Here is a 23,759-nt window from a genome sequence, read left to right on the forward strand (position 1 = left end):
TGCTTGTGGGTTCACCCGCTTCTTGTGATCACTGCTGAGTGCCAAACAGGAAATCTCGGATTCGCATGAGCAAGAAAAAAATATGGAATGGGTACGGACCCGCGAACTGTGGACCCTCGATGCAGCACTTTCTCCAGTTCTCCGGAAAAAGAAGGATGAACCACGGGAGTGACGGAACGCCCCCTTTGTAGAGATCCTTTCGTGGCCTGCCAGCTGTGCAGCTCTTGAGCTCGTCTTTTCTTTACTTCTTTGAATGCTCATATTGATGTCCCTTCGGAGATACTCTAAATTTGTCATTCCACGTGGACAGCAACAACATCGGCGGCGTCGGCTCCACCCATTCTTTCACCAGTCCAGAGCTCAAGTCCACATCAGTTGTTCCTAGGCTCACCACGAACATTCTTCTGCCCAGCAAAAGGAACTAATGGCACGGTCTATGATCGGTAGAGTCGCACACTGGATTCGCGCGTCCGGTTTGCGAGCTTTTTTGCTTGACGTTGATGGACAGCTCCTTTGATTGCATATTCAACAGTTTTCACACACAAGGCCTCCACCCTCGACATTTTGTGTTCCAGAAACGGGATTTCTGCGCAGAAACTGTTCCTGCGTACTCCTACACAGACTCTGTCTTTCTTTACAGACCGATCCTTGCAATCAGAAAAGATAACCGGACAGTTGCAGGCATCCAGTGCCGTCGATCCACTACTTGCTGCCTCTTGGTTCGTCTTTCTCACGAACTGGAAGACCGTCTGGAGGCTGGACTCCCAGTACGATTGCCCCGGCCATATTACCGTCTAAGCAATCGTGTTCTCTCGCTACCAGTGTGCAGAAGGGTCCACGTAATATTCTGCCACTAAACCGTAGACCATCGTGCTAACTGGATCTCTAGCTCTTTGCCTACCGCTTGAATGTCTGGTTTAGTTTTATTCCTGAAAACTCTAGCCACTGCCTTCCTCGGACGTGTACTACACCGTGGGTACAACCTATAAAAGGCAAGATAAAATGTAATTCAGAAAGAATCGTATAATCAGAGTACCAGAAGACATGTGATCTGTGTAGTATGACGGGACATTAGATCGAACCTGCGACAGAAAAAATATCTTGGAGGATTGTATATTAGCGGCGATTTCATGGCGATCCTGAAATTCGCATGCGCGATTGACATTTAGCCGCTAGTATACAGTCATCCAAGATATGAGTGTTTCGGGTGCCGCAGGACCTCCACACCTCTTTCTCCAATACAAAACTCGATATGTCGTGGCCGACAGCGGCTGGCTGCAACTCAGACAAGGTACTTTTCATTTTAAGCCGAACTGGAGTCTACCGGGTCTTCGTCGCACACTGCTAGAACACACTGCTCCACCCCGTTTCCCCTACATATAAACATGAAGCGCCACGGTAACTCAGCAGGACCCAGCAGACCAAAGTAGTCCACAGAGTTCCCAGTCCGACTCGCTGTTTCAAATCAGACAGAGTTGCTTTGCGAAGCTCCTTTGCTCTTCAAAGTAAAAACGGATACAGAGGCGCATGAAGTCTTGCTGAACTCTGGTTTCCTTTTGTTTGCTGGAGGATCACTCAGCGCGAGTTTCTTCGAGACGAAGAAAGCCATGGTGTGTTTAGAAAACGTCGCACTCGGTTCCGGAAGCGAAGGTATCTTTTTCGCGCGCAACTCCGAAATTTTAGATGGGGATCCTAGAATTGTAAGGTATGACATAAATAACAAATATATACCCACAACGAGTTCGACTCTTGGTTTCGACCTTGAAGACTTGTGTTCACCGCAGCCCAGTTCTAGGTTTTCGAGGAACGCCATCTCGAAAAAGAGGTTCGCTCGAGCTACCGGAAGGATCCTTTAACGAGATGGTCCTTCTAGGAGCCGTAGGCGTTTCACCGCGTAGATTCACAACGAAGTTCGGACTCCTGTCTGCGGGCGTTTCAGCCGTTCCCCGGGAGCGGGACAGGACAGACCAAGCGCCGTTACGTTTGGGTTGCAACCAGAGGTTCGCTTTCCGAGACAAATAAAACAAGAGTGCCTGAGGACAGGCGACAGCCTGTTTCTCTCTGCCAGCAAAAGCCAGCGACAACGGAAGCGACGCATGCACAGAACGGTGCATCCACGCCACATAAAACACCTGCATACACTGTGGTGAGGGTGGGGAAACAGGTGGAAGGACAAGTGCGAGCATGCACACAGAAGTACCGAAAGAAATGTGGAGCTGTGCAAAGAAACGCTTCTCCAGCGGACCCCGGTGCGAACGGAAACGTTTCCGCCCCCGCAGGCAGAGGAGCCCGGTGGATTTCGATTCACACGCATCGGCTCAGGTGAAGCTGTTCTTCTCTCCCAGCTTTTCATACGAAAAAACATGCACGTCTCACGAGCAAAACAAATTCCCAAGTGCTCCACAAGTATTTGTAGATACACAAATACCAATATACACATATACATCCATATATACACATACATGTACATATATACGTATATGCGTGCTGTACTCACCCAAGTGTCTCAGCATAAAATGCACGAGGGTTTGCGCGCCTCGAGAAGGCAAAAAAGGGTAGAGCACCTTGCTGAGGTCGTCCCCTCGCCCAAAGGCTTCTCCCGTTCGATTGAGGCCTTTTCACAACCGCATGCGGCCGCTTGCGGAGTTCTCCTGAATCCTCCCCTCCGACGCCGGACTCTTCCCCCCTGCCTCTCTCGCTCCCTCGCTCCCTCGCTTTCTCCCTCTCCCCCTCTATCGCTCCCTCGCTTTCTCCCTCTCCCCCTCTCTCGCTCCCTCGCTCCCCCGCTTTCTCCCTCTCCCCCTCTCTCGCTCCCTCGCTCCCTCGCTTTCTCCCTCTCTCTTCACTGTCTCTCTGGTTGCCTCTTCCGCCTCACACGACTCTTCGTCTTCTTACCGACGTCGAGAGCGCCACACTCCCGCGCGCTCTCGCCTCTTCCTCTCCACGCGTTTTTAACCTGTTCTCTCCTTCCCCTCTTTCCGCGCTTTTAGCCGACTGCCTCGCACAAGCGAAGGCGCATGCGCAGCAAGACCACAGAGCGCGGAGAATCAGCGTGGAGAAGGCGGCAAAAAGAACAAGAAGAAGAAGCACGGCGACTGCTACGTACACGGGCGTCGGATCGGGGCCTTCTGGAGGGTCACAGATCCATCGGACGCGCCGGGCGTCTGCGGCCTCTCCCATCTCTTCTTCCAGTTCAGTCTCGAGACGCCTTCGGGACTGTGCGAAGGCGAATGGAGAGATAAAGGATTCCAGGACCAAGTCCCCGAAAGGCAGAGCGAAAATTTGCACGCTGATCCACGCCCGAGCTGAAAGAATCTCTTCGACATTCCTACAGGAAACACCCTCATCCGCAAATCTATCACTCGCGCCTCCCGCCTCTCCAGCCTCCTCAGCCTCTCCAGCCTCCTCAGCCTCTCCAGCCTCCTCAGCCTTCCCAGCAACCTTCTCTTCGTCCATCGAACTCTTCCACGCCACTTGCGACAGAGCTCTCAACGCTTCTTCCTCTCTCTCGACTTTCTCCTCTCTGCTGCCACGTTTCGCCTTTCTGCTTGAACCCCCGGATGCTTGCGCCGTTTCCTGCATGTCTTCCTCGCGCAGGTGGTTTTCTTGCGTGCTTCCTCTTTGCTTCTCTCCGGGCTCTTCCCCGGTCGGGAGGACTGCGGCGAGAGCAGAGCAGATCTGCTGCGTCTCGTCTCGCCCGACAGAGGCCCAGAGCAGCAGCCGACGTTTCCTGAGTGCGTCGGAGGGGTCTCGACCAGAAAGATCCACGTTTTCGCGATTCAAGAACCGTAGCATGCCGCCCACGGCTTCCCGAGACGGCGAACGACTCAGCTCACAAAACGACGCAAGTTCCTCTGTCCAAGAGGAAGAAGGAAAAACGGAAGACGAAGACGAAGACGAGGAAGAAGAGAAGGATGGAGAGAAGGAAGAAGAGAAGGAAGACGACGAGACACTGCGGGAAAGGCGTTGAAGCGAGGTGTGGAGGAGAGACTCAACTGTGAGGAGGAGAGAGAAAAAAGAGTCGTTCCGGAGGAGAGGGTAGGGGACGTTAGGCCGATTACCGTATTCCACGGTGTCGCTTTCGGACTCGCCTCGTTCTGTCTTCGCGCGGTCGCTCTCTCCTGACTTTTCTTTCTCTTCTTCTTCGTCTCCCCAGCACCAGACAGAGCGGCGCAGTCCCGCGTTTTCATCTCTCTCTCTTTGGGAGAGATGTGCCAAGGCGGAGGCCTCGCCCTGACTGCATGCGCCCCAGGCCTTTCGAGGCGAAATGTTTAGCTTCGTCTTCTCCCGTTCTTGTCTCTGTGGGCGGTCGTGGACTGCAAGCAACTGCTGATACAGCGAAAGAAGCATATGGAAGCGCCCGGGACTGCCTGCGAAGAACCTGCCCACTTTCTCCAGCACAGACGGAGACAGTCTCTCCTCGTCGCCTTCCCCACACGACACCGCAGAGAGCAGCTCCGAGTACGCCGCTCGCGCTTCCTCGAAGCCTCCTGTCTCCGACGCCGGACCTCTCTGTTCTTTCCTCTCTTCCGCTTCCTCGGCTTGCGGATCTGTCGCTTCTTCTGTGTCCTTCTTCTCGTGCTCTTTCTTCTTCGCCTTCTTGTTGTTCCTCCTCTCGGCGTCTGCTGCGCCTGCTCGGAGAAGCGACAGCGGATTCCTCACGAGTTGGACGTCTCCGACGTTGCGCCGAGTGTACACGAGCCGTTCGCCTGCAGAGACGCCAGAGAGTTGGGGAAAAAAGGGAAAGGTGAGAGAAAAAAGAAAGGCAGAAAGAACCGTTCAAATCGAAGCAGACGGCAGAAGGAAAACGAAAACTCAGGGAGATGGCGGGAAGGTTGAGCGAACCTGAGAATCGCATGCAGCAGTGCAGATGGATACAAATGTGAGAACGCGACCGCCGACAGGGGATCCAGACATTCGAGGTCAGTCGCGTCTGAGCTGAAGAGCGAAGTGGCTGTGAACGTCTCTGGAAGAACTGGATTTCTTCCAAGATTCAACAGATCCTTCTCGGCTACACGCCTTTCTCCTGTTTTTTGAGGCTTCTTTCGCCGCTGCATGCGTACACCCCATTTTTGAGTCATTTGCCAGCCTGATCGACCTCTGAGAGACCTGAAAAGACAGCCCAGGGCTGTTCGTCTCCACTTCTCTTCGGATGTATTCGTGTCTCCCCACTCCTTTCTCTCCCCGCTGCGCCTCGCTTTTGCCCTTCCTCGTTCCCCTTTTTCTGTTCCTCTTGAGCCTCGAATTCCACGGCTCGGCTTCTTCGCTGCGGCCGGTTCCAAGGACAACTTCCCCCGTCTCGCTGTCTACCTTTTCACCCGAAGTTCACTGCGTCTTCGAAGAAACATACGGCCTTCCGAATACCTTTCCCCAGCATCTCGCGACCCCAGATTGTGCCATCCGTGTCACTCCTTTTTGAGGAAAGGAATAAAACAATTCAACGTAAAGTGACTCGCCGAGTAACTCCCTTCTTCCGAGGAGCTTTTTCTGCCAAGTCGAACTGCCTTGACCGCCGACAGCGTTTTCTCTCTTCACGACGACCTCTTCGGATCGCGCCCTGTGTCTAGTAAACAGAAACTCGATTTCTTCTTTGCCCCGAGAGACTGAACGAAGGACTCTCATTCAGCGGAATGTCACCAACACAAGTTTCCAACGCCTCCCCGCAAATTCAGAACTCCCGATTTCTCTCGCTTAATGACGCGTCATGGATCCCCGCGCTCTCGCGTGCCTTTCCTCCTTTCTCCTCGTCCTGTTCTTTTACGTTTTTCTCTTGTTCTTCTGCTTTTTTCTCTCCTCTCCGCTCCTCCCTGTTCCCGTCTCCTGACTGTGTCCTTTGTCTCCTTTTCTGCCCTCCGTTTCTGCTCTCTCCCCTCCGTTTCTGCTCTCTCCGCTCCTTTTCGTTCACTCTCCAGCCTTCGAGTGTCGCCGTGTCTTCCCTCGCTGCGCCTTCAGATTCTCTGCTTTCTGTTCGCCGTTCTCTCTTCCGCTTCGCTTCCTTCTGCGCCCGATCGCTCACCGTAGAAGTCGTCGCGCGAGGTCGAAGTGCGAGGGAACAGCCTCCTCAGCCCCCACTCGGCGAGACGAGCAGGAGCCGCAGCGGTGAGGAAGGTTTCTTCGACTCCGTGAGTCAGGCCACTCGAAGTCACCTCGTTCAACTCCACTCCTCGCCGCTCGCGGCCTGCCCGCCGCCCGCTCCTTCCCTCGAGGTCGCCTGCGTCGCGAAACTTGTCTCTTTCCTGGGCTCCGCTTCTGCCCTTTCGGCGGGTCTCTGGTCGCTGCACGACAGGCAGGTATTCGTCGGCAGGGTGGGAGGCGGAGAAAAGCGAGAAGGTCGTCGCCGCCGAGGGCGCAAAGAGGTTCATGAAAACAAACGTCGACAGGAAGGAGAGAGAAGGAAACAACCGCGCCAACAGTCCCGGACTTCGCCATGCCGTCAGCGAACGGTTTTCCTGGAACTCGAGAGATGCCTCCGGCGGACGCGACGGACCGGCAAACGCTACGTCCACTCCAAGTGTGTCTGAGGCCGCTGCGTGCCTTTCTGCGTCTTCGCTCTGTCTGTCGAGCCGCCAGAGAAGCAGAGCTACCTGCTGCCATGGAGAAGGTGAGAGACACTGCGCCGGGACCGAGAGCGCCGCTCCCGGCCCTCCCGTCTGCTTCGCTGGGGCGGCGGCGCCACCGATGGACAGCGGCCGACACAGCACACCTGGAGAGAGACGAAACGCGTAGAAAAACAGAAACGATGTGCGTGAAGAAACCGGCTGGTCGTGAGCGTTCGGCGAAGCCGTCGAGGATCTGTCGAAGAGACCTTCGACCCCAAAGGGAGGCTGCGCAGTGGCCGCGAATTTCGCGCGGAAACAGAGGGCGCAGACACAAAGGAAGAAGAACGGCTTTTTCAGAGCGGCGAAGGAGGCCGGAGGGAGACGAAGGAGGCCGGAGGGAGAAGAACGCACAGGAGAACGGAGTGAACGGGAGAGAGCGAAGAAGTCAAAGCGAGAACAGACTCAATGCACTTAACATGACGACAAAGGAGAGCAGACAACAGAACACTCTCCTGACTTACAGTTCAGTCCTGCAGACACGATGCGACTGACCAGACTCGCGCCTCTCAGTACGAGTCGTTTTCTCTCGCTGGCATCTACGCGTGCTACCAGTCATTCACAGCGGACGGATGGACGATGATGTTGAATCGTCAGGAAAGGAAAATACACACGAGAAAGGACTGGGAGAAAAGAGAGAGAAGGAAGAGACGTAGGAAGGCGAAAGAGAGCAGTACCCAGACAGAGACCTCGTCGAGGCCGCAAGGGAAGCGCGTACACTCAGCTACTCGCAACGCACAGATCTTCTTTCTCCTTGGATCTCTGCTTCTTTTCGCTCTTCTCTGCAGAACAATCTCTGAAAGGCTCGGGAGCAGCTGTCTTCGCGGACTCACGATTCATCTCAGCAAAGTGCACATCCCCGGAGAGCAGGACGGGTATCTGTACACCTGAACTCATGATGAGGTTCAAGAGTCTGCGGCGAGCGTCGGGAAAAATAGACCAAGCCTCCGTCGCGACGCTACAAAAAAGACAAGAAAGTGAGTCGTCCTCGCGTGGAACTGGAGAGCAGCCTTAGTCGACGGATTCCAACGATTCCAACGCTTGCCCGCAATTAAAGAAGCCTTCAAGGAAGCGACAGCGACGACCCCAACGACAGCACCATCGGAGGCGTGGGCAAAGAGAAACAGAGGAAGAGAAAAGAATCAAGGAGCGGGAAACACCGACAGAGAGAGACAGAGAGGGCACGAGCGAGAGAACTGAGGGCGCGGGAGAAAGAGACAACGCATGTAATGACATCGAGAAAGCGAGAGAAACAGCGAGACCGAGAGCGAAAGATGCGAACGAAGCTCGGAGAAAGAGAAACAGAGACAGACGGAGCGAAGACGAGGAAGCGTGAGCTTACAAGGGAGAGGGGAGAACCTGGATGCTGGAGGCTATGAAGGTGACAGCGTCTCCTTCCTCCTTCGATTTTCGCAGTTCCTCCTTGAGCCAGCGCCACTGCTGGTTTCCGAGAATATCTCCATGAGGCAACGAGGCCCAGGGATCTCGATTGAATCTGGAAAAATGGACGAAAGAACAGGCGGAGAACTCGAACTGCATAGACACACGTCTGGACTGCCCCTGCCGCCTCTTTGCACTGAGCAAGGAAGGAAGTCGAGGAAACGCAGAAGCAGTCGAGGAGAGAGAAGGAAGAGGATAAGGGAGAGAACGGAAACGCAGACTCAGACGACGAAGAAAAACGACGCGAAGAAAATGAGAGAGCGCGGACACACCTAACATCCAGAAGAATGACGCGAAATGCAAATCCGTCGTCAAGTTGAATCTTGTGTGAAGAGAAGGCCCCGTCCCAGAAGACTGAACGGCGAGGCGAATTCTTCGATACGTTGAAAAAGTCAAGCACGATGTCTCGGGCCTCTGCGCACAGGAAACAACAGAGCATCCGACAAGCGCAAACAAGCAAGAAAAAATGTCGAAGGAGTTCGCCGTCCTCGCAAATTCGAACGACCGCCGGCAAACCCAACGGTACATGCTGAAACCTCATCTTTTAAGATGCATGCATCGACCTGCCTATACACAAAGGCATGTACATGTATACGCGTGCAAATGCATGCCTTACACATATACATGTGTGTGCGTATGCATATGTATACACGTAAATGCATATATATATACATACATCGAAGAAATCCCTTTTCTACATGAAAGCAAATCAACCTCCTCATGTATTTCCCTTTCTCTGCACAAGTACATGGATATCCCTAGCGAGACTTGTTCATCTACGAATCATCGTGTCCCGCAGAAAGGCAAGTATTTCTAGAACCTTGTCAGTGTGCCAGTGCATGCAACATGCGATACGTATATACGAACATGTATATCTATACACACATGCACGCATGAGATGGAAATTGACAGAGCTACAAAGGTCCGTAAGGAAATACATATATATATGTATATATATATATGGATATATATATATATATGGATATATATAAGTAGACTATAAGACGGACAACATGGGACATGAAGAGATCTACGCGAGATGGCTGTTTGGACCTCCGATGTGACGTACCGTATTTGAGAGAGTGAACTCTTGAGGGATTGTCATCGCCCAAATCGTGGTCGTCGTACGTTCCAATGACGTGGACGCCTGTGTCCAGGAACTCCTGATATCGGCAAAGAAACAAAGCACATTCCGTTTTATATATATATGTATATATTTATTTATTAATGTAGATCAGCAGCCGACTCATTTGTTTGTCTGACGAAACGCTTTGTCAAACGTGCAGATGCGAGATATATGTCGCATCTGTAGACTTGTACCTACAGATGCCATGATTGAGGCGCGCTGTCTGCTCTGAAAAGCGTATCCGAAGATTAGCAACGGACCCCGTAGATTGGAGAAGTGAAAGATGGAATCTCCCACAGATATTGAGGCATGTTCAGAGTGCAAGCTGGGACTGGACTGTCGAGTGTGTTGATTTCCGCGAACCTGGTAGGGGCGATGGGAAGTCTGGTTGTGAAACGCTTGTCGCACTTCGTCCAGTGTGGATGGGCGGTGAAAGGCGCGAGCGACTTCTATCCTTCTGCGCGTCAACTCCGACCAAGAGAGATTTTTCCAGTTCCAGCGAATGCTGTTCGCCAGTCCCAGGTGACGGAAGTTGTGAGCTGAAGAGGACAGCACGAAAGGAGTTTCACACAAAGGAAGAAAACCCGGAAGAAGTCCAGCAGTCCTCTTGAAGAAGGGAGTCCGAGGACAGCCGAGACCGGGCGTCCAAGACTCCCGCAAGAGACGGTTTTTTCCTTCGTTCTTCGAAAATGCCTGTGTCTACCGACCCTCGCTTCCTACCTAGTCTGGAAAAGAAGGAAACCTGCTGTCTCTCGAGGAAAGAGACTTCCCATTCGAGAAGCAGACGTTCGTCATCACCAGGGTGTGCGACAGAGCCCCGATGCACTGAGAGTCACACAGTTCATCTTGGCGTTGTTTGACTCGACCTAGGACGTTGAGCACGACTCCAGCTATGAGAGGGAGACCAGCCAGTTCTCTACGACGGCTGGACAGTACGCATCGACCATCGTGGAAACTGTTCAAGACAGATGACTCTCTAAGGGCTTTAAGGTCCTACGACAGGGGTGTAGATACACCTGAAAGAAGCGCTGCCTCTCAGTGTTCACTCTTTCGAGACGGACCGTAGACGTTGTCCCCAAGAAGCGCAAAGAGATCCGGCTTCTGGCGAGTAATGAAGCTCCACATGTGCCGATCTTCTTCGGCGACTTGCCATTCGCCTCCTGGGCGCAGACAGGAAGAAAGGAAACACAGACACGCGCATTTCGGTCGAAAACGAAACCCCAGAACTCATTTGTGCCCATGGTAGTGCAAATCCGAGGAAGGCAGTGGCTTTTATTCACGCAGAGAAGCAGCCGCGGGAGAGACTGCAGAAACTCGTTGGTCGTCATGAAAGAAAGACGCATCCGAGGAAGATGAAGCGGGACGTACACACAACAGCTAGCGTGTCTGAAGACGAATGCCATTTCGAGCTTGGCTTGTTGTCTGCACTTATGTCCTATGTCCTGCCAGACATCTGTTTACGAACTGGCAACGAACTGCTGCAATGCGTCGAAACGTTACAGAGGGGACTTGCTTGGATGTCAGTTCGCAGCAGACCATTTGAGTATCGAAGCAGAATCCATTGACGGGGCCGTCACCGAAGACAGAAGAAAGACCTAAGGGGAGTATATGTCGTCTACAGTTCACACGTTTCACTTTCAGTACAGCTGTTTTTAGACTCATGAGGATGCACCATTTCATCGACTGCGGCACTAGACACACGAAGAAAGATTCTCTGATTTTTCCACGGAAGTCTGAAAGACCAAACAGATGAAAACGATCGGAAACGAAAAGGAGCTCGTCGCCTGAACAGTTCTCTAGAATGTGAAAAGATCGGAACGCCAGAGAGGACCTGCGAGAAATCTGCCTTGTCTGGCTGCACACTCGAGGCTCCTAAACGCCAGTGCAGCACGCGATCGATTGAGCAGTTCCACGAAAGAAATCTGTAAGACGAGAATTCTGTCTGACGAGACGCTGTCGAAGGCCGGAAAGCGACCCCGTGGACGGACGCCGAAAAGGGAGACGACGCATGCGTCACGTCGACGCCGACCAGACATCAGACAGGAAGCGCAGACACGCACCAGAGGCGAGCCAGCGGGGCGCGAAAAGAAAAGAGAGAAGAAAAGAGAGAAGAAAAGAGAGAAGGAAAGATAAAGGTTCTCTGGAGGCAGAGCACTTGGGAGTCCAGCAATGGACGTTTACCCTCCAAAAGAACTTCCATGAAACCTGCTCACCAATGGGCTGGAGGTTGCAGGAGCCGAACATGAAGCGAATCGGACCGCGACGTGAAATGCGGATCTTCTCGGGTGTATATACACTCGGATTGAAGGCCTGTCGCCCTCCCTTTTCGGCTTCTTGGAGTGTGACGAATCCGCTCTGCGCTTCAGCAACCGGGCCATCCTCAGTTCTTGACTCTTCTGCTTCGCGACTGTCGCCGCCGCGAGTCGAGACAGACTCGACGGCGACGGGAGAAGGGTGCAGAGTGAGAAGGAAAAGAAGTAGAAGAGAAGAGAGGCGACTCGCCTTCCGCTGCGGAGGCAAATCGTCGCCTGCCCGCCGCGAAGGCGCAGACACGCAGGGCGGGGGCATGTCGAGCAGACCAAACGCAGACAGATTGTTGTTTTCGCCTTCCCTTGCCTCCAGAATGAAGAAGGCGTCTCCTTCCCTTTGACGCCTGGTGCAGAAAGGAGAAGACGCACGATTTCTTCAAAAGCACGAGGACACCACACGGCAATGAGCTGCGTCTTCTCCCCTGACCCTGTGGGTTTTTCTCGACTTGAGACGCCGAGAAAAGAAGACCTCCGCAAGTATTTCCTTCTCCGCGACAGCCAGTGCGTCACGACTGTAGCACCTGCCCTTCTCCCAGGTGGAAGCTGGTGGGCGACTCGCAGGAGACCCAATGGCTGAACAGACGCGTCTCCGAAGAACGTGGAGGAAGACCTCTCGTGACTCTTCCTGCAGCTCGACGATCGACTTAGGTGCAGAAAAGATGGACGGACGTGAGTGCGAGACGTACCATCGTACCCTGGAGGTCATGACACCTGAAACCGGAGTCTCTACCAGCTCTTCGTCCCGAGCAGATCCCGTGAGTTGCACTCCTCGTATAGAGCGTGAGGAAACGAGGACATCTCCGGTCTGCACTCTTGGAGGTGCACTCTGCGCTTTCAGAGTTCCCGGACAAAAAAGCCTTTTTTCTGTGTGACCCAAATGTGTCTCGCCAGTAGGACGGTCGCCGACGGCCAGGAGCATCCTTTTTCTCTGCAACGCGCTTCCCTTTTGCTGTCAGGGGTCGCTAAACGCGGAGGGAAGAATTCACAAGAACTAAACGCAGTGATGCGTCCTCGTGGAGACAAACGCGCAAGGCTTGTCGTCTGCACGCAAAACCGCCCCCGGTCCCGTCGCGACGTTGGACGGACTCGCCTCCGCCAGCAGCCGAAAATGAGGACAAGAGCCGCGCGACACTGGCGAGATGGAAGACGAGAGAGAAGCCCAGAGAAAATTTTGAAAGGTGGGCGCTTTGGCGAATCGACGCGGAAAAACTCGCTGCGAGAAACACTCATTACACGCACACGAGAAAGCAAGATTCACTCCTCAGCGAATGTGTAGATTTCTGTCCACACACATAGAGGAGAAGAAACAGAGACGACCTCAGAAAGACCGCATCTACGGTTCCGGCGCTGAGGAGAGCGAGGATGCTGAATCTGGTGGAAACAACTTCCGGAAAAAAAGTTTTTCTCCCACGCGGAGTGTCCTTTTCGCATGCGGAACGGCGTGCAACTGCTGGCAAGCGGTCGACCCGGAGAAAGCCAGAGTAAATTTTCGTTCCGGCTCGTGTCCGTTTTGTGTTGTTGAAACGTTCTTGGCGACAGCTGCCCACTGAAAACCATATGTCGCGGGTGGGAGGAGAAACGAAGGGGAAAAACTTACCTGCATGGACGTCTCGTGCCTCACAGCGTTGGTACGGACAGCTGTAGGATGGACTTGGAGGCAAAGCCTGCAGACACGAGCCCTGAAAACGCAACCAGGAAGGATTCTTGCGTAGTTATATGAATGTGTAGAAACCGTAGACATGAGAAAAACGATTCAAGGACGGTTTTTTATGTGGGGCAAGCTTTCGCCGGCGATGCGGGAGCAATATCGCGGCGTCCCGAGGAACCTGGGAAAAGTTTCAGCATCCTCCCTTAATTTGCGGAAACTGTTCAGCAGTACATCTGGAAGGCGACTGAAAACGACTTTGGGGTCTGTTTACTGTTGAGGACCCTGACCGGCTTTGTTTTTAAGCAATGCGACTTTTTGCGCTGGCAGCTTCTTCGCGGTGACGTTGGACCTGAGAAATGCCATTTATACGTCCGACATTTTCTCCCAGTCGTATTCCGCGACTCAAGGGAAACTCAAAGTACATGCCAGGCAAGCAGAGATCGACGGAAATTGTGGGCATCTAGCGCACTGACGCGGAAGTCAGACACGCCACGGGCCTTCCCTTTTACAAGTTTCCGTGCTGCGTTTCCGAAGCAACGAGCTGCACTCGTGACGCATGAGTGACAATGTTTCAGAAAGCGTAGAGCTCGCGGGTACAACAGATGTCGAGATGCGTTTGTCGCCGAAACAAATGACACAAGAGTCGTGACACTGTTTCAGGAGTCTGTAATATTCGATGGTCTTATGTGTTCACACTGGTATAACTCCAGTCACATAAAAGGAGAGACCTCATCGGACGTGGAATACTGAATATGACTCCAAGTATAAGACAGAGCCCGCGATTCTAGAGAACCTAGAAAGTCGTCTTCAAACCGCGTATGAGAATCCAGCGACGTGTCCCTAAACGTTTGCAGCATCTGCCCCTTCCCTGCGGAGAGCTAGCGCGAATTAGAGTGGCTCGTGAGACAGTTTTTGTCGTTGTTGCTTTCACTTCTCCGCAACGATCGCCCCCCGAAAAAGCGGTACCACTCAACGCCTGTGTTAACTCACGGGAGTCGTCTACATTACCAGCTTAAGTGGCTATAGTGGCGCAGACGGGCGGTCCTTCTCGAATTCATAGTGCACTGAGTAAATTCTCGAGATGGGCGGCACCGGCCGCATCTGCAGGAAACCGGGGAATGGATCCGTCGGCAACTGAGGCAGTTTCATGAGGTACATCAAAACAGTCAGTCGATGGGCAGAATGCTGCAGCATTGTTACTCCTCCAAATTTGACCGTTACATAGTCCGACCAGCGCACCACTTTCTTGAGAAGCACCCAGCTACCAACCAAGACGGAGCGGGAAGGTACGTGGCGTTTCCGTAACTCGCGAGTTCAACAATTTTGTTAAAATTGACACTGGAGGCTTCCCTAGTTGTCAGTGTGGGGAGTCCACCGCGAACAGTCGGAGGAACAAACCTCTCCAGAGGTGCGTAGTTCCCTTCCACTTGCACCTCTCAACATGCGAGGTATGGCGATGCGCCAAAAAACGCTCAGAGATCCGACGAGATTACAATAGGCAACGCCCACAGCTTGGCAGACAACTCGAAGCAGCCTCCCACTCAGTGCAAGGTCGTGTTGGAGAGAACGATGGAAGCCTGACGATCTGACCCCCTCTCACTGCAATCGCGGGCGGGGAACACACATGAAGGATTTGAGGCACCAGTCCATCCTGTGGACAACTATAGATGCACCGAAAAAACCGGATCACCTTCGTGATCGTTGTTCGACTGGGTTTATCTATTCCAGGACCACACCTACACGTTCCTTGACAGCTGCAACTTCAGTCCGCCAACTGCAAGTCAACTGCGTCGCGCTCGCGTCCTGAAGCATTCCACCGGAATAGGATCACCAACTTAACGGGGCAACTCGAATGAAGATTTCGAAGGCGTACACATCATTGTATGAAAAATGGCACATGTTGTGACTGCATGTCCAGTTCGGGTGAGACGTGGATCCAATCAACACAAGTTTAGGTCACCCTTCTTCGCCTATAAAGTGTGTAGTGAGGTCACGAGCAGCCCGGCAGTAGCGAGTATCGTCGAAAAAGCAGCTTGTGAAAAGAAACCCCTTCCCGCAACTCGATGCGCTCCGGCAACGGCAACGACGACAATCGTCTCCGTGGACAGGTTATCCTTAAGTTCAAAGCAATAGTCTGTGGGACTGCCATCTGGCTGTTCTGGTGCCGCAGGGGTGGTGATTATGAGAGTAGACACACTGGCGTTGTTCCATTTCACAAACTGGAAGTCCGCGGCAGCGTTTGGAAACAGCTCTTGCCAACTAACACGTGCCTTCCTGTTGCAGATACGGTACACTCCAACAGGGTAAGGCCCATTTTCTAAATCATAAGGAAGCAGGCTGACATCCTGCTCACCAGCGACTGGGCGCTTAAATTTGACTGTAATTGTGTCACCAGCGCCCAAGTGTGGTACGTGAGCGTCGGTCTTCGTGATTCCGTCCACCACATCTATCTTCAGGTTCTTCGCCTCGGTCCGAATACAGGAGACGGAGAAGCACCATAAGAACACAGCAAACCAGGCCAGGAAGGTGAAGCTTCCTGCTGCCCTCATCTCCGAAAAGCGCTGGACCATACCGAGCGGGGACAGCTGGGTTGCAGTTTTAGAGGCGAACGGATTTCCACGCATGGATACTGAATGTGCTGCTGCACGAGTTGAGCAGCGCCTCAAGTGAGCGGCTAAGTATCCCGGGTGTTTTGCCGCGTTCTTGCACGCGGAACCCGGCCTGGATAAAAAGACGTCTGCTGCTTGCTGGAAGCATCCATACAAAGGATATTACGCGTCAAATGTAATCGAGTTGAGTTTTGCTGCGCAAAAGTATCAAGTCACAACGAACTAGCGAAAGAACTTGTAAAGAAGGCATCATTGCACCGCTGTCCGAGCCTTCGATACCACTCATTTACTCCTGTTTCTACAAAGGGTTGCTTTAAGGAGGAAGAGCATAGTAGAAGCTGGCATGAAGACTTGTATCACCAAGGCCAAGCGGTAAGGACAGAAAAGTCGGTGAATGTGGCAACCAACAAAAGACGACAAGAAAGTGTCGGGAAACCGAGCAACGAGAGACACGCTGGTCGCACCCGTAGCAGTGGCCGGGCATACCGTGCGTAGTATTCACATCTAATCTTTGAATAAAATAGATAGTTACAGATCATCTTCTGTTCGTTATTGCGACTCTACACTTCCACTTCATGGCGGAGGTGGCCAACCTCCGATGAGAACTTGGTCTGTGAGAGGCCAGAATCTGCGGCGTGTGCGTCGCAATGAGACAGACGACGGGAGCGATGTACTGCGCGTCTTCGATGTGGCGGCGTGGTGAAAAAGCATCGCATTGTAAGGGAATTGCCGTGCTTGTGCTAGTGAAGAGTGCCTACGTTTTACAAACTGAATACGCCTGCAGTAGACTTGGCTGTTGAGATCGAGCATCGATTCAGACAGGCACCCTTGTAACCGCACTGGTGCGGGAACGTGCAGCGCAGATTACGATACCATGAGCGTGACCAATAATAGCCGTTGCAACAACATGCGCATTTGCAACACGGTAAACCAGTTCTGCGTCAGACAGCTGCAACGAATGAATAAGATATAGACAGAGGTGGCCTCCGTGTTGAGGGGTTCTAGTGGTTGTAGAGGAGTACGGCAGCGGCCGGTTAGAAGGTGTGTTTGCTGATCTGGTATTCGGCTTCTTTCGGCAGCTTCTGGTTCTTTGGAGTGTCTAACGAAACACATCCCATGCCAGGAGTCTCCCCTTGTGCTTGTTTTCGCGGCTACAGAGGGAACAAACAAATAGACAAAGGCCGTTTTTCAAAAAGGAGATCGCAAGGATGCAGACGAGGCTATCAAGACATACAACTGGGGGCGGGTTGTGTGTCGTAACCTCACTTCCTGGGTGTCAGGGAAGGGGAATATCTACAGGAATTGCACGGGACAGCTTCCTTTTCTCTCCCTGCAACTTGTCGACATTCTGGACGTGCTTATGCTCACCTGCCATAGATTGGTAGAGATTCGGGTCTTGTGGTGCAAATGGTTGGAACTTTTTCTCGATGAGGAAGAACGCGATTGTTGGCGCGTAGAGAAGCGTTTTCGAGTCTCAGCATGGGTTTCTCAAGTTTACAGAGTCGGAATTTCCACTAGACTTCGATTCCTGTTTTCTTATCTCCGTGGGATCCAATTTTTTCCACCCTCGTATTCATCATCCCATCTTCCTGAATAGCATACTGCTCCGCGGGCACTATGTCAATAAACAGCGCAGCATTTTGGTTCTGAACACATTGCATGTGCATGGTAAGCAAACGGTGTCCACTAACTGTCGGTTTCTTGTGTAAAATTTGTCACGACGTTTTACAAGAACTCAAAATGACACTAGTAATCAATGACAGCGCGACATGACGCAGACAACGGATGTGGAACAAACACCAACATGGATACGCACTTCTTGATAATTCTTGGCATTCAATCCATGTACCTGTTGTCCGAAATTCTTTTGACCACCTGTTTTTTCCGCCACCCCGAGCAGCATCCGCCGGACTCACTCTCCAAAAGGGCTATCTTCATTCCTCCCGTCTGACTGGTTCCTTCAAGCGATGTTCCAGAAGCTGCTGCGGTATTCAGCAGTATTACCGGTTGATCTGAAGGAACAACAATGAGAATGCATAGCGGCAATGACTACTTCGACCGTCACATCGTGTACAAAAAATATCGGCATTCTGAGAGGGAATCTCTGTCCTCCGTCTCACACCCCATTGTCCGACTTCTCTAGCAAACTTGCCGACCTTAGTCAAACTGTTTGCAGGTGACTTTGCCCCCGCCACTTCCCTGCCCCTCCGCGATTGAGAGGCATATCTCTGTACATGGAAAACTGCATTTCCACATGCTGTTGGATATATGCATATATGTGTATAGATATATTCTTCTGAATTTGCAGACAAGATGATGCGCGCAAGTGCTCCTACATTTTCCCGTCAGAATCATAGCATTGATAATCAACATCATTACCCGCCGCAATCAGTGGTGGATTCCATACCTTCTCCACCCTGCTTCCCTCTTTCCACTGTTGGTGCCCCTCCTGGCACCGTGGAGACCTCCGGGGGACGTTTACTCGAAAGAAGGAACGCTTTTATGGAAACACTCCTTCTGGAAGGGAACGAACCATTTTCAGGAATCCGTCAGCGTCGTATTCGCAATCACCGAGGGCGCCCTTCGCCGGCCCTCCGGCATCATAACGCTGGTTTTCAGGTACCTTCTCAGGCGGCACCATTTAGAAGTGGTATCCACTATGTCAACCCGAGAAGACCTGCTAGCCACATCGCCAGCGGGCGCCGAAGGAAGTGTGGAACTGTAGTGCCTCAGCAGACAATTCTTTCAGGCTCTAGTATCTGCGCTTCTTCTCTGCCTAATTACCCGGAATCCTGTCGTCCCATACCTTCTGATTCCACTGAAGTCTTGCGGCTCTCTACTCCGCATGGCAACCACGCGTTGTCTGCGGTGCCCGTGGCTTCTCTAGACGACGACACCCCTCGTGGGAGTTCCAATTCGCTCGGTCGTAACGCTTGCCCGAAGCTTCACTCTCATTGTTCAGTCAGCACTGATGAAGGACTCACTTGGCCTCTCCAGAACAAGTCTGTTGTTCCAGGTGTTGCCTCTAGCGCATTAACTGCCTCGCCTTTCTTAACTGGCGTAACTAACGAAAGGAAGTTCCACTGTGTCTTCCCGTTCTCATGCGAAGAGCCGACAAAAGGGAAAACGTCACACACTGCGAACGCGATGACGTCTGAGAACGGACGGACTCAGACGCAGCGTCTTAGACACACCGCTGCATTGCCTATTGCCAGCGGGTTAACTGTAGGAGATGCGCGACGCTTTACGGGAGGGATGACGTCCGTATCGACTTTGATTCCAGGATCTGCTCAGCAGGCGTCTCCTGAATCCCCTTCTTCGGCAGGACAAGGTGTCACTTCTCAGAACGCAACTCCGCAAGGAGATGCTGAACATTCAAAAGGACGATGCCATTCGTCTTCGTCTTTTCCATCCCGTCCGAAGGAGGCACGGAAGAGTGCAGCAACTAGCGACCAAAGCTTACTCCCCCCTGTCAGACGGTCGGTGTCCCGAGAGAAAACTCCATCCCAGTACCCGTTTTCCCTTACGCAGAACGGGAGTAGCATTTTCCCCGGGAATGCCCCAGCACTGGCGCCAGATACGTTTCTCAAAAGCACGAGAACAGATAAGACAGCCTCCGACACCAACAGTCAGAAGATTCGCACAAACCCGATTTCTGATTTTTCCGTGCGTAGATTTTCCGTCCCGTTTGCAGGTGACACCAGCAGCTCTCCAGTCCAATCTGACACGCCATTTCTCGATGAGTCTTCCTGTTCCACTGTTAACGCGTCTCCTCCCGTGTCTGGCGAGAGGACTCGCTTGGTGAGAACAGGAGAGACCGCTTCTTTCGGCGAGAGAGAGAAACGCCTTGTAGGCACCACCGTCACGACATGCGCCTCTCATCCGTCTCCAGTTGATATGCCACGAGTTCCATCACACTTTAGAAGGATGGGAATAGGGGCGTCGTTCAGAATGCATGGGGAAGTAACTGCTAATATGGAATCAGGTTTCTTTGCTTATCCCCCCGATACTCCAGTGACCGAGAGGGAACGTAATGAGGTTGACGCACAAGACTCACATCTCCCTCTTTCAGTAACGAACACTCGGGCGTCTGATGGAGACGTGGGGACTTGTTCTAAACCGGGGAGCAGGGCACAGCCACCCATCTCGCCGCATCTGTTTGAGTCTTGCGCAGCATCCACAAATACTCTACCACAAAGTCAAGCACCCCACGCGTGGGGATTCCAGGAACAGCATCTGTTTTCGCCCTTGTCAACACGTAACGTACGCAACTCTCAAGACCAAAAAGGCCAGTATTCCACAGTAGAAGGAGGTTTGAGTGACAGCCCTGACCCCGTCAACCGTTGGCTAGATGGCGGATCCAGTACGGAAGAACAAAACAATCAGAAAACGCTGCTTCGTCAGCAAAACAGATTAGCTGATCAACATGGAGCAATACACTTTCTTCCTGCCGCAGGTGTGCCATCTTTTTCTTCCTCGGGGAGACAGGAAGTGCCTCAGGGTCCACTCCACTATGCTCAGTCTGGCGACTTTGCGTACTGCAGAAACCTTCCTGTTCTGACAGCAACTTCAGAAACGTGGGACTGGGACTCCGGACTGCAGTTTGGGCAGCATTCACGGGGCCCCGCCAGGCTTCCTGCTTTCAGAGATGAGGTGAACAGCATTAACGACAGTGGCACACAGCCGGATGCCTTCGAACCGTTCCTCGACGAGAATCGAGAGGTACCGGAAGGGATATTTTTGCCTGGAGGGCTGTGGATTCCATCTCCAGAAGAACATGGACCGCAGGTGGAAACAGTCTTGCCCGACACAGGAGAGTTTTTGGAAGATACACGATATCGCATCTTTGTTCACTCCCAGCAACAGCCTCCACACTCTACACGTTCGAGGATCCGCGCAGCTCCTGCGTCTGTTTTCTGGCCCCAGGCTGTCTGCCTTAAACTGCGAGAAAATCGATCACTTTTGTGTCATTCCTCGCACACAGACAGTGAAAAAACACTTAGGATCGACGGTATCAAGGATTTTGCCTTCGTGTCTCATCATGAGCACGTCAAGGAATCGGAGGCCGAAGATCATGGGGATGGAAATCAAGCGTCGTCGGGGTACTACCGCCGTCAACTCTTACAGCAGCTGAGTCTCAAGAAAAGCAGAGAGGCGGAAGGAGAGAGGCGGCGAAACAAAGCTGCTCGAGTGCCTTGTTATCCAAGAAACGAGGGTTGTGGATCCGAAACGCACGCTCTCGAAACCAACACAGACGCCGTTACACAATGTAGCCGACCGCCACAAACTGTCCAGCACTTTGACAGTGGTTCGCCGCAGAAGGCTGCCAGAGGAAAGGCATTTTTGGAGTGCAGCAGAAACAACGCTACACTGAGGACCTCTGGAGGATCGCTGTGTGGAAAGGCGCCAATCAATCTATGTTTGCAAGATGACGGAGGATCGGGAATCGGTGATATTGAACCACTTTCTCGTCAAACAGAAGGCGACAAGCGAAGCCAGGCTGTCGCCGCTCCTAAAGTCAAACAAGGAACTTGGCTGACGCCCAGGGATATGCCCCAGCAAGGGGGATCGTGTGCACAAAGTCCGAAGAGAAACGACGACCAGAAAACTCTAGGAACCAGTAGCGTACGATATTCTCACACGAATAAGCGTTGGCTTAAGAACACGCAAGACGCCTTCGCTTTGCGTTCACAAAGCAACACGCCCAAAAGCGGCATTGTTCTTAGTTGGCAATCCTCAAAGGCCCTACAGAGAAGCGAAGACCGTCCTCAGGAAGGGCAGTTGAAAAGCTTGGCACATGCCGGTTCGACACAGAGGGGACCTAACGGAAAAGCGTGCTTCTCGCGCCTCATGAATATCGAAGGAAATCGGGAAACACGGGGTACAAATGCAGGTATGACAGGAGAAAACGACGCCCACACTCTCTTCGACGATAGCGCATCGCTGGCCAAACGACCTGGAAACTTTGATAGAAACAGACAACACCTCCAGAAGTCGTACCGTCGTCCTCTCCGACAGCACCTGCGATACAATGAAGAGTGGCCTCGCATGCCACTCTACGCTACAGCTTACGCGTGTCTGTGGGAATACACGTTGTGTCCTTGGTGCGAAACGCGTAGCGCTTCATCCTCACTTAGCAGTTCAGGCAGCGACGAGGGAGAAAATGAAGCGGGTCTCGCTGTGCATTTATGCCGACGTCCAGAAGAGGCACAAACCAACCACTCTGCGACGCGTAACAGTACCGCAGTTGAGGCAGGTCTTCCCGCATCAGCGCGAGGCGATGGGACTCCACTGTTTCGCTGGAACATCATTTCCACAGCAGAGAAAAAGCCTTTGAGTCGAGAGACGGATCCATTAGGTGAGACAGCCGCGAATTCCGTGGACAATACGGCACCTCCGGCGACCCGATACAGTACAACGTCGTATTCATCCTGTGAGAGTCCTGTTCGTGTTTGGAAAACCTTCGAAGGCAAGAAACGGAGCGATGAGAGAAAACCAGTGTCTGCCGCGAAGAAACTCGAGCGGCCTCACTTTTTCCGTCCTACACAGCCTTCTATCCATGCACCTGCAACGGGACAGAACACATGCGTTTCGGCAGCAAGTCAAGCGATGGGACGAGACGGACCTCGCAGTGAAAATGCGATGGATGTTTCCTCATCCTTCTCGGTTAGACGCCACTTGTTCAGATACCCTAGACCAGAGCGCAACAAGACCTGCAGCGCAGGGACGAAGGTTTCGGAGCAACACCAGTCGGGCCCTTACGCGACCACAGCAGCCGCGCCATGCCTGAGGTACGCTGCCGTCTTCGGGGCGAGCACTTCAACTGGCATTGGCCTCCTTTGCTCTCCGGAGCTTTCTCTGGACGCAGGGGCTCCTCTAGCACAAATGCGCCAGACAGCTGCTCCGTCTGGACTTAAGTCACCGCAAAAAAAGGTAGCGGCAAGCAGCTCAACGCTTCCCAAAGTGGATTCACCGTGTGACCCTACGCGAGCCAAGACGGCAGAAAATGAAGTCAGCGCGGGACAAACCGTGAAGCACGGCTTTCGGACTGGTAGAGGACCAAGTCGTTCTGTTGAGGGTGGTTCTCCAGGGTCGCAAAAACCAATCTCTCTCCTCGGAAAGATCGGCCAGCAACAAAGACCTCAAAGAACGGCGGACTCGGGGGAAACGTCGGCGCCTCCGCAGTGCGCAGGCGTTGCGGTCGGCCACAAGACGACGGCGGCAACAAACATGAGGAAGTCATCTCAAGACACACTTCGTTCCTCCGCTTGTTCCTCCTTGAGGTCCTCAGCATCAGCAGTTGACAGTCCGCGGTCTGTTCGCGCCACGACCTCTCCGAACGACGGAATACCCGTAACTGCGCAGCAGGCCAAAGAAGTTTGGAATATGAGAAGCAAGGAACTGCACCGCGAGGGACAGGCAGAAAACGTAAAAGAGCATGATCTCCAGAGAAACGTCGCTGGCGTGACTGGAAATCGACCAAGCGAGCAGACCGAAATGGAAGAGGTGGAAAAAGAATGTTCTGCTTCAAACTTAGGCAATCACCCACGACGGGATGATCGACCAGAAGGGGAAGAACACTCAGGAACTCCTGACTCGAAACCTCCCCCACAGCCAGAGTTGGCTTCTTCGGCTGCTGCGCGTGTACCCAGTACACACAGACGAGATGCTTCTGTGAAAAGCTCTCACGAGCGTCTGAGAAAGACGGCCGGGGACCGTCGCTCGTCGCCTTCCTCTTCCGTCCAACCTCTTTGGCGGCAGAGACAGAGCAAAATGAAATGAACACGACAACGCAGGCGCAAAGAGGAAACCGAGTGGTGAAAATGCTAACCGAGAACGGAAGGCAATCATTTTTCTTTTTGGCCGCGCTTACCGTCGTGTCGACAGGGAAAGGAGAAAGCAAACGTAAAGATCTCCACTTCACACTGGCTTCCTCTACATACACCTACACGACAGAGGGCTCTGGATTCACAGACCCAAATGTCGCTACCAAAAGGCGCTGCCTGCTAACAAAGCCATGCAGCGGCTGAA

General features: G+C 52.8%; 4 protein-coding genes across 4 annotated transcripts; 1 reads left to right on the plus strand and 3 right to left on the minus strand.

Moving 5' to 3' along the window:
• Nucleotides 1-1,168: 1,168 nt before the first annotated feature.
• Nucleotides 1,169-11,967, minus strand: TGME49_252380 (hypothetical protein). The gene is made up of 9 exons (XM_002369305.2): nt 11,376-11,967; nt 10,224-10,322; nt 9,526-9,701; nt 9,106-9,199; nt 8,309-8,450; nt 7,939-8,091; nt 7,430-7,554; nt 6,017-6,703; nt 1,169-4,709 (listed from the first exon to the last, which is right to left on the minus strand). Exons 1-9 carry the CDS (start codon nt 11,728-11,730, stop codon nt 2,872-2,874), a joined length of 3,669 nt encoding a protein of 1,222 aa, XP_002369346.1. The 5' UTR covers nt 11,731-11,967; the 3' UTR covers nt 1,169-2,871.
• Nucleotides 11,968-12,000: 33 nt separating this feature from the next.
• On the minus strand, nt 12,001-13,598 carry TGME49_252385 (hypothetical protein). Its single transcript, XM_018780983.1, has 2 exons — nt 13,069-13,598; nt 12,001-12,684 (listed from the first exon to the last, which is right to left on the minus strand). Exons 1-2 carry the CDS (start codon nt 13,210-13,212, stop codon nt 12,463-12,465), a joined length of 366 nt encoding a protein of 121 aa, XP_018638207.1. The 5' UTR covers nt 13,213-13,598; the 3' UTR covers nt 12,001-12,462.
• A 628-nt stretch (nt 13,599-14,226) lies between these two features.
• On the minus strand, nt 14,227-17,367 carry TGME49_252390 (hypothetical protein). Its single transcript, XM_002369306.1, has 2 exons — nt 15,473-17,367; nt 14,227-14,922 (listed from the first exon to the last, which is right to left on the minus strand). The coding sequence occupies exons 1-2, from the start codon at nt 15,741-15,743 to the stop codon at nt 14,882-14,884; spliced, it is 312 nt and encodes a 103-aa protein (XP_002369347.1). The 5' UTR covers nt 15,744-17,367; the 3' UTR covers nt 14,227-14,881.
• Nucleotides 17,368-18,041: 674 nt separating this feature from the next.
• TGME49_252395 (hypothetical protein) lies at nt 18,042-23,613 on the plus strand (the record flags this gene model as incomplete). Its single annotated transcript, XM_018780984.1, has 1 exon — nt 18,042-23,613. The coding sequence occupies one exon, from the start codon at nt 18,042-18,044 to the stop codon at nt 23,508-23,510; it is 5,469 nt and encodes a 1,822-aa protein (XP_018638206.1). The 3' UTR covers nt 23,511-23,613.
• Nucleotides 23,614-23,759: the final 146 nt, after the last annotated feature.

The sequence above is a fragment of the Toxoplasma gondii genome, chromosome III (assembly GCF_000006565.2).
Source record: "Toxoplasma gondii ME49 chromosome III, whole genome shotgun sequence".
Lineage (NCBI taxonomy): Eukaryota > Apicomplexa > Conoidasida > Eucoccidiorida > Sarcocystidae > Toxoplasma > Toxoplasma gondii.

Excerpts from the sequence above, each read along its gene's own strand:
- TGME49_252380 (XM_002369305.2), bottom strand. The coding sequence starts at position 11,730 with ATGCCCCCGCCCTGCGTGTCTGCGCCTTCGCGGCGGGCAGGCGACGAT. Across the intron at positions 9,702-10,223 it reads TCTTGGGGACAACGTCTACG|CTCACAACTTCCGTCACCTG; the intron begins GTCCGTCTCGAA and ends TGTCCTCTTCAG. Across the intron at positions 4,710-6,016 it reads CTCGCGCGACGACTTCTACG|GCGAACGGCTCGTGTACACT; the intron begins GTGAGCGATCGG and ends GCGTCTCTGCAG.
- TGME49_252385 (XM_018780983.1), bottom strand. The coding sequence starts at position 13,212 with ATGTCTACGGTTTCTACACATTCATATAACTACGCAAGAATCCTTCCT. Across the intron at positions 12,685-13,068 it reads GGCACGAGACGTCCATGCAG|CGAGTTTTTCCGCGTCGATT; the intron begins GTAAGTTTTTCC and ends TGTTTCTCGCAG.
- TGME49_252390 (XM_002369306.1), bottom strand. The coding sequence starts at position 15,743 with ATGCGTGGAAATCCGTTCGCCTCTAAAACTGCAACCCAGCTGTCCCCG. Across the intron at positions 14,923-15,472 it reads ATTTAAGCGCCCAGTCGCTG|GACGCGAGCGCGACGCAGTT; the intron begins GTGAGCAGGATG and ends GGAATGCTTCAG.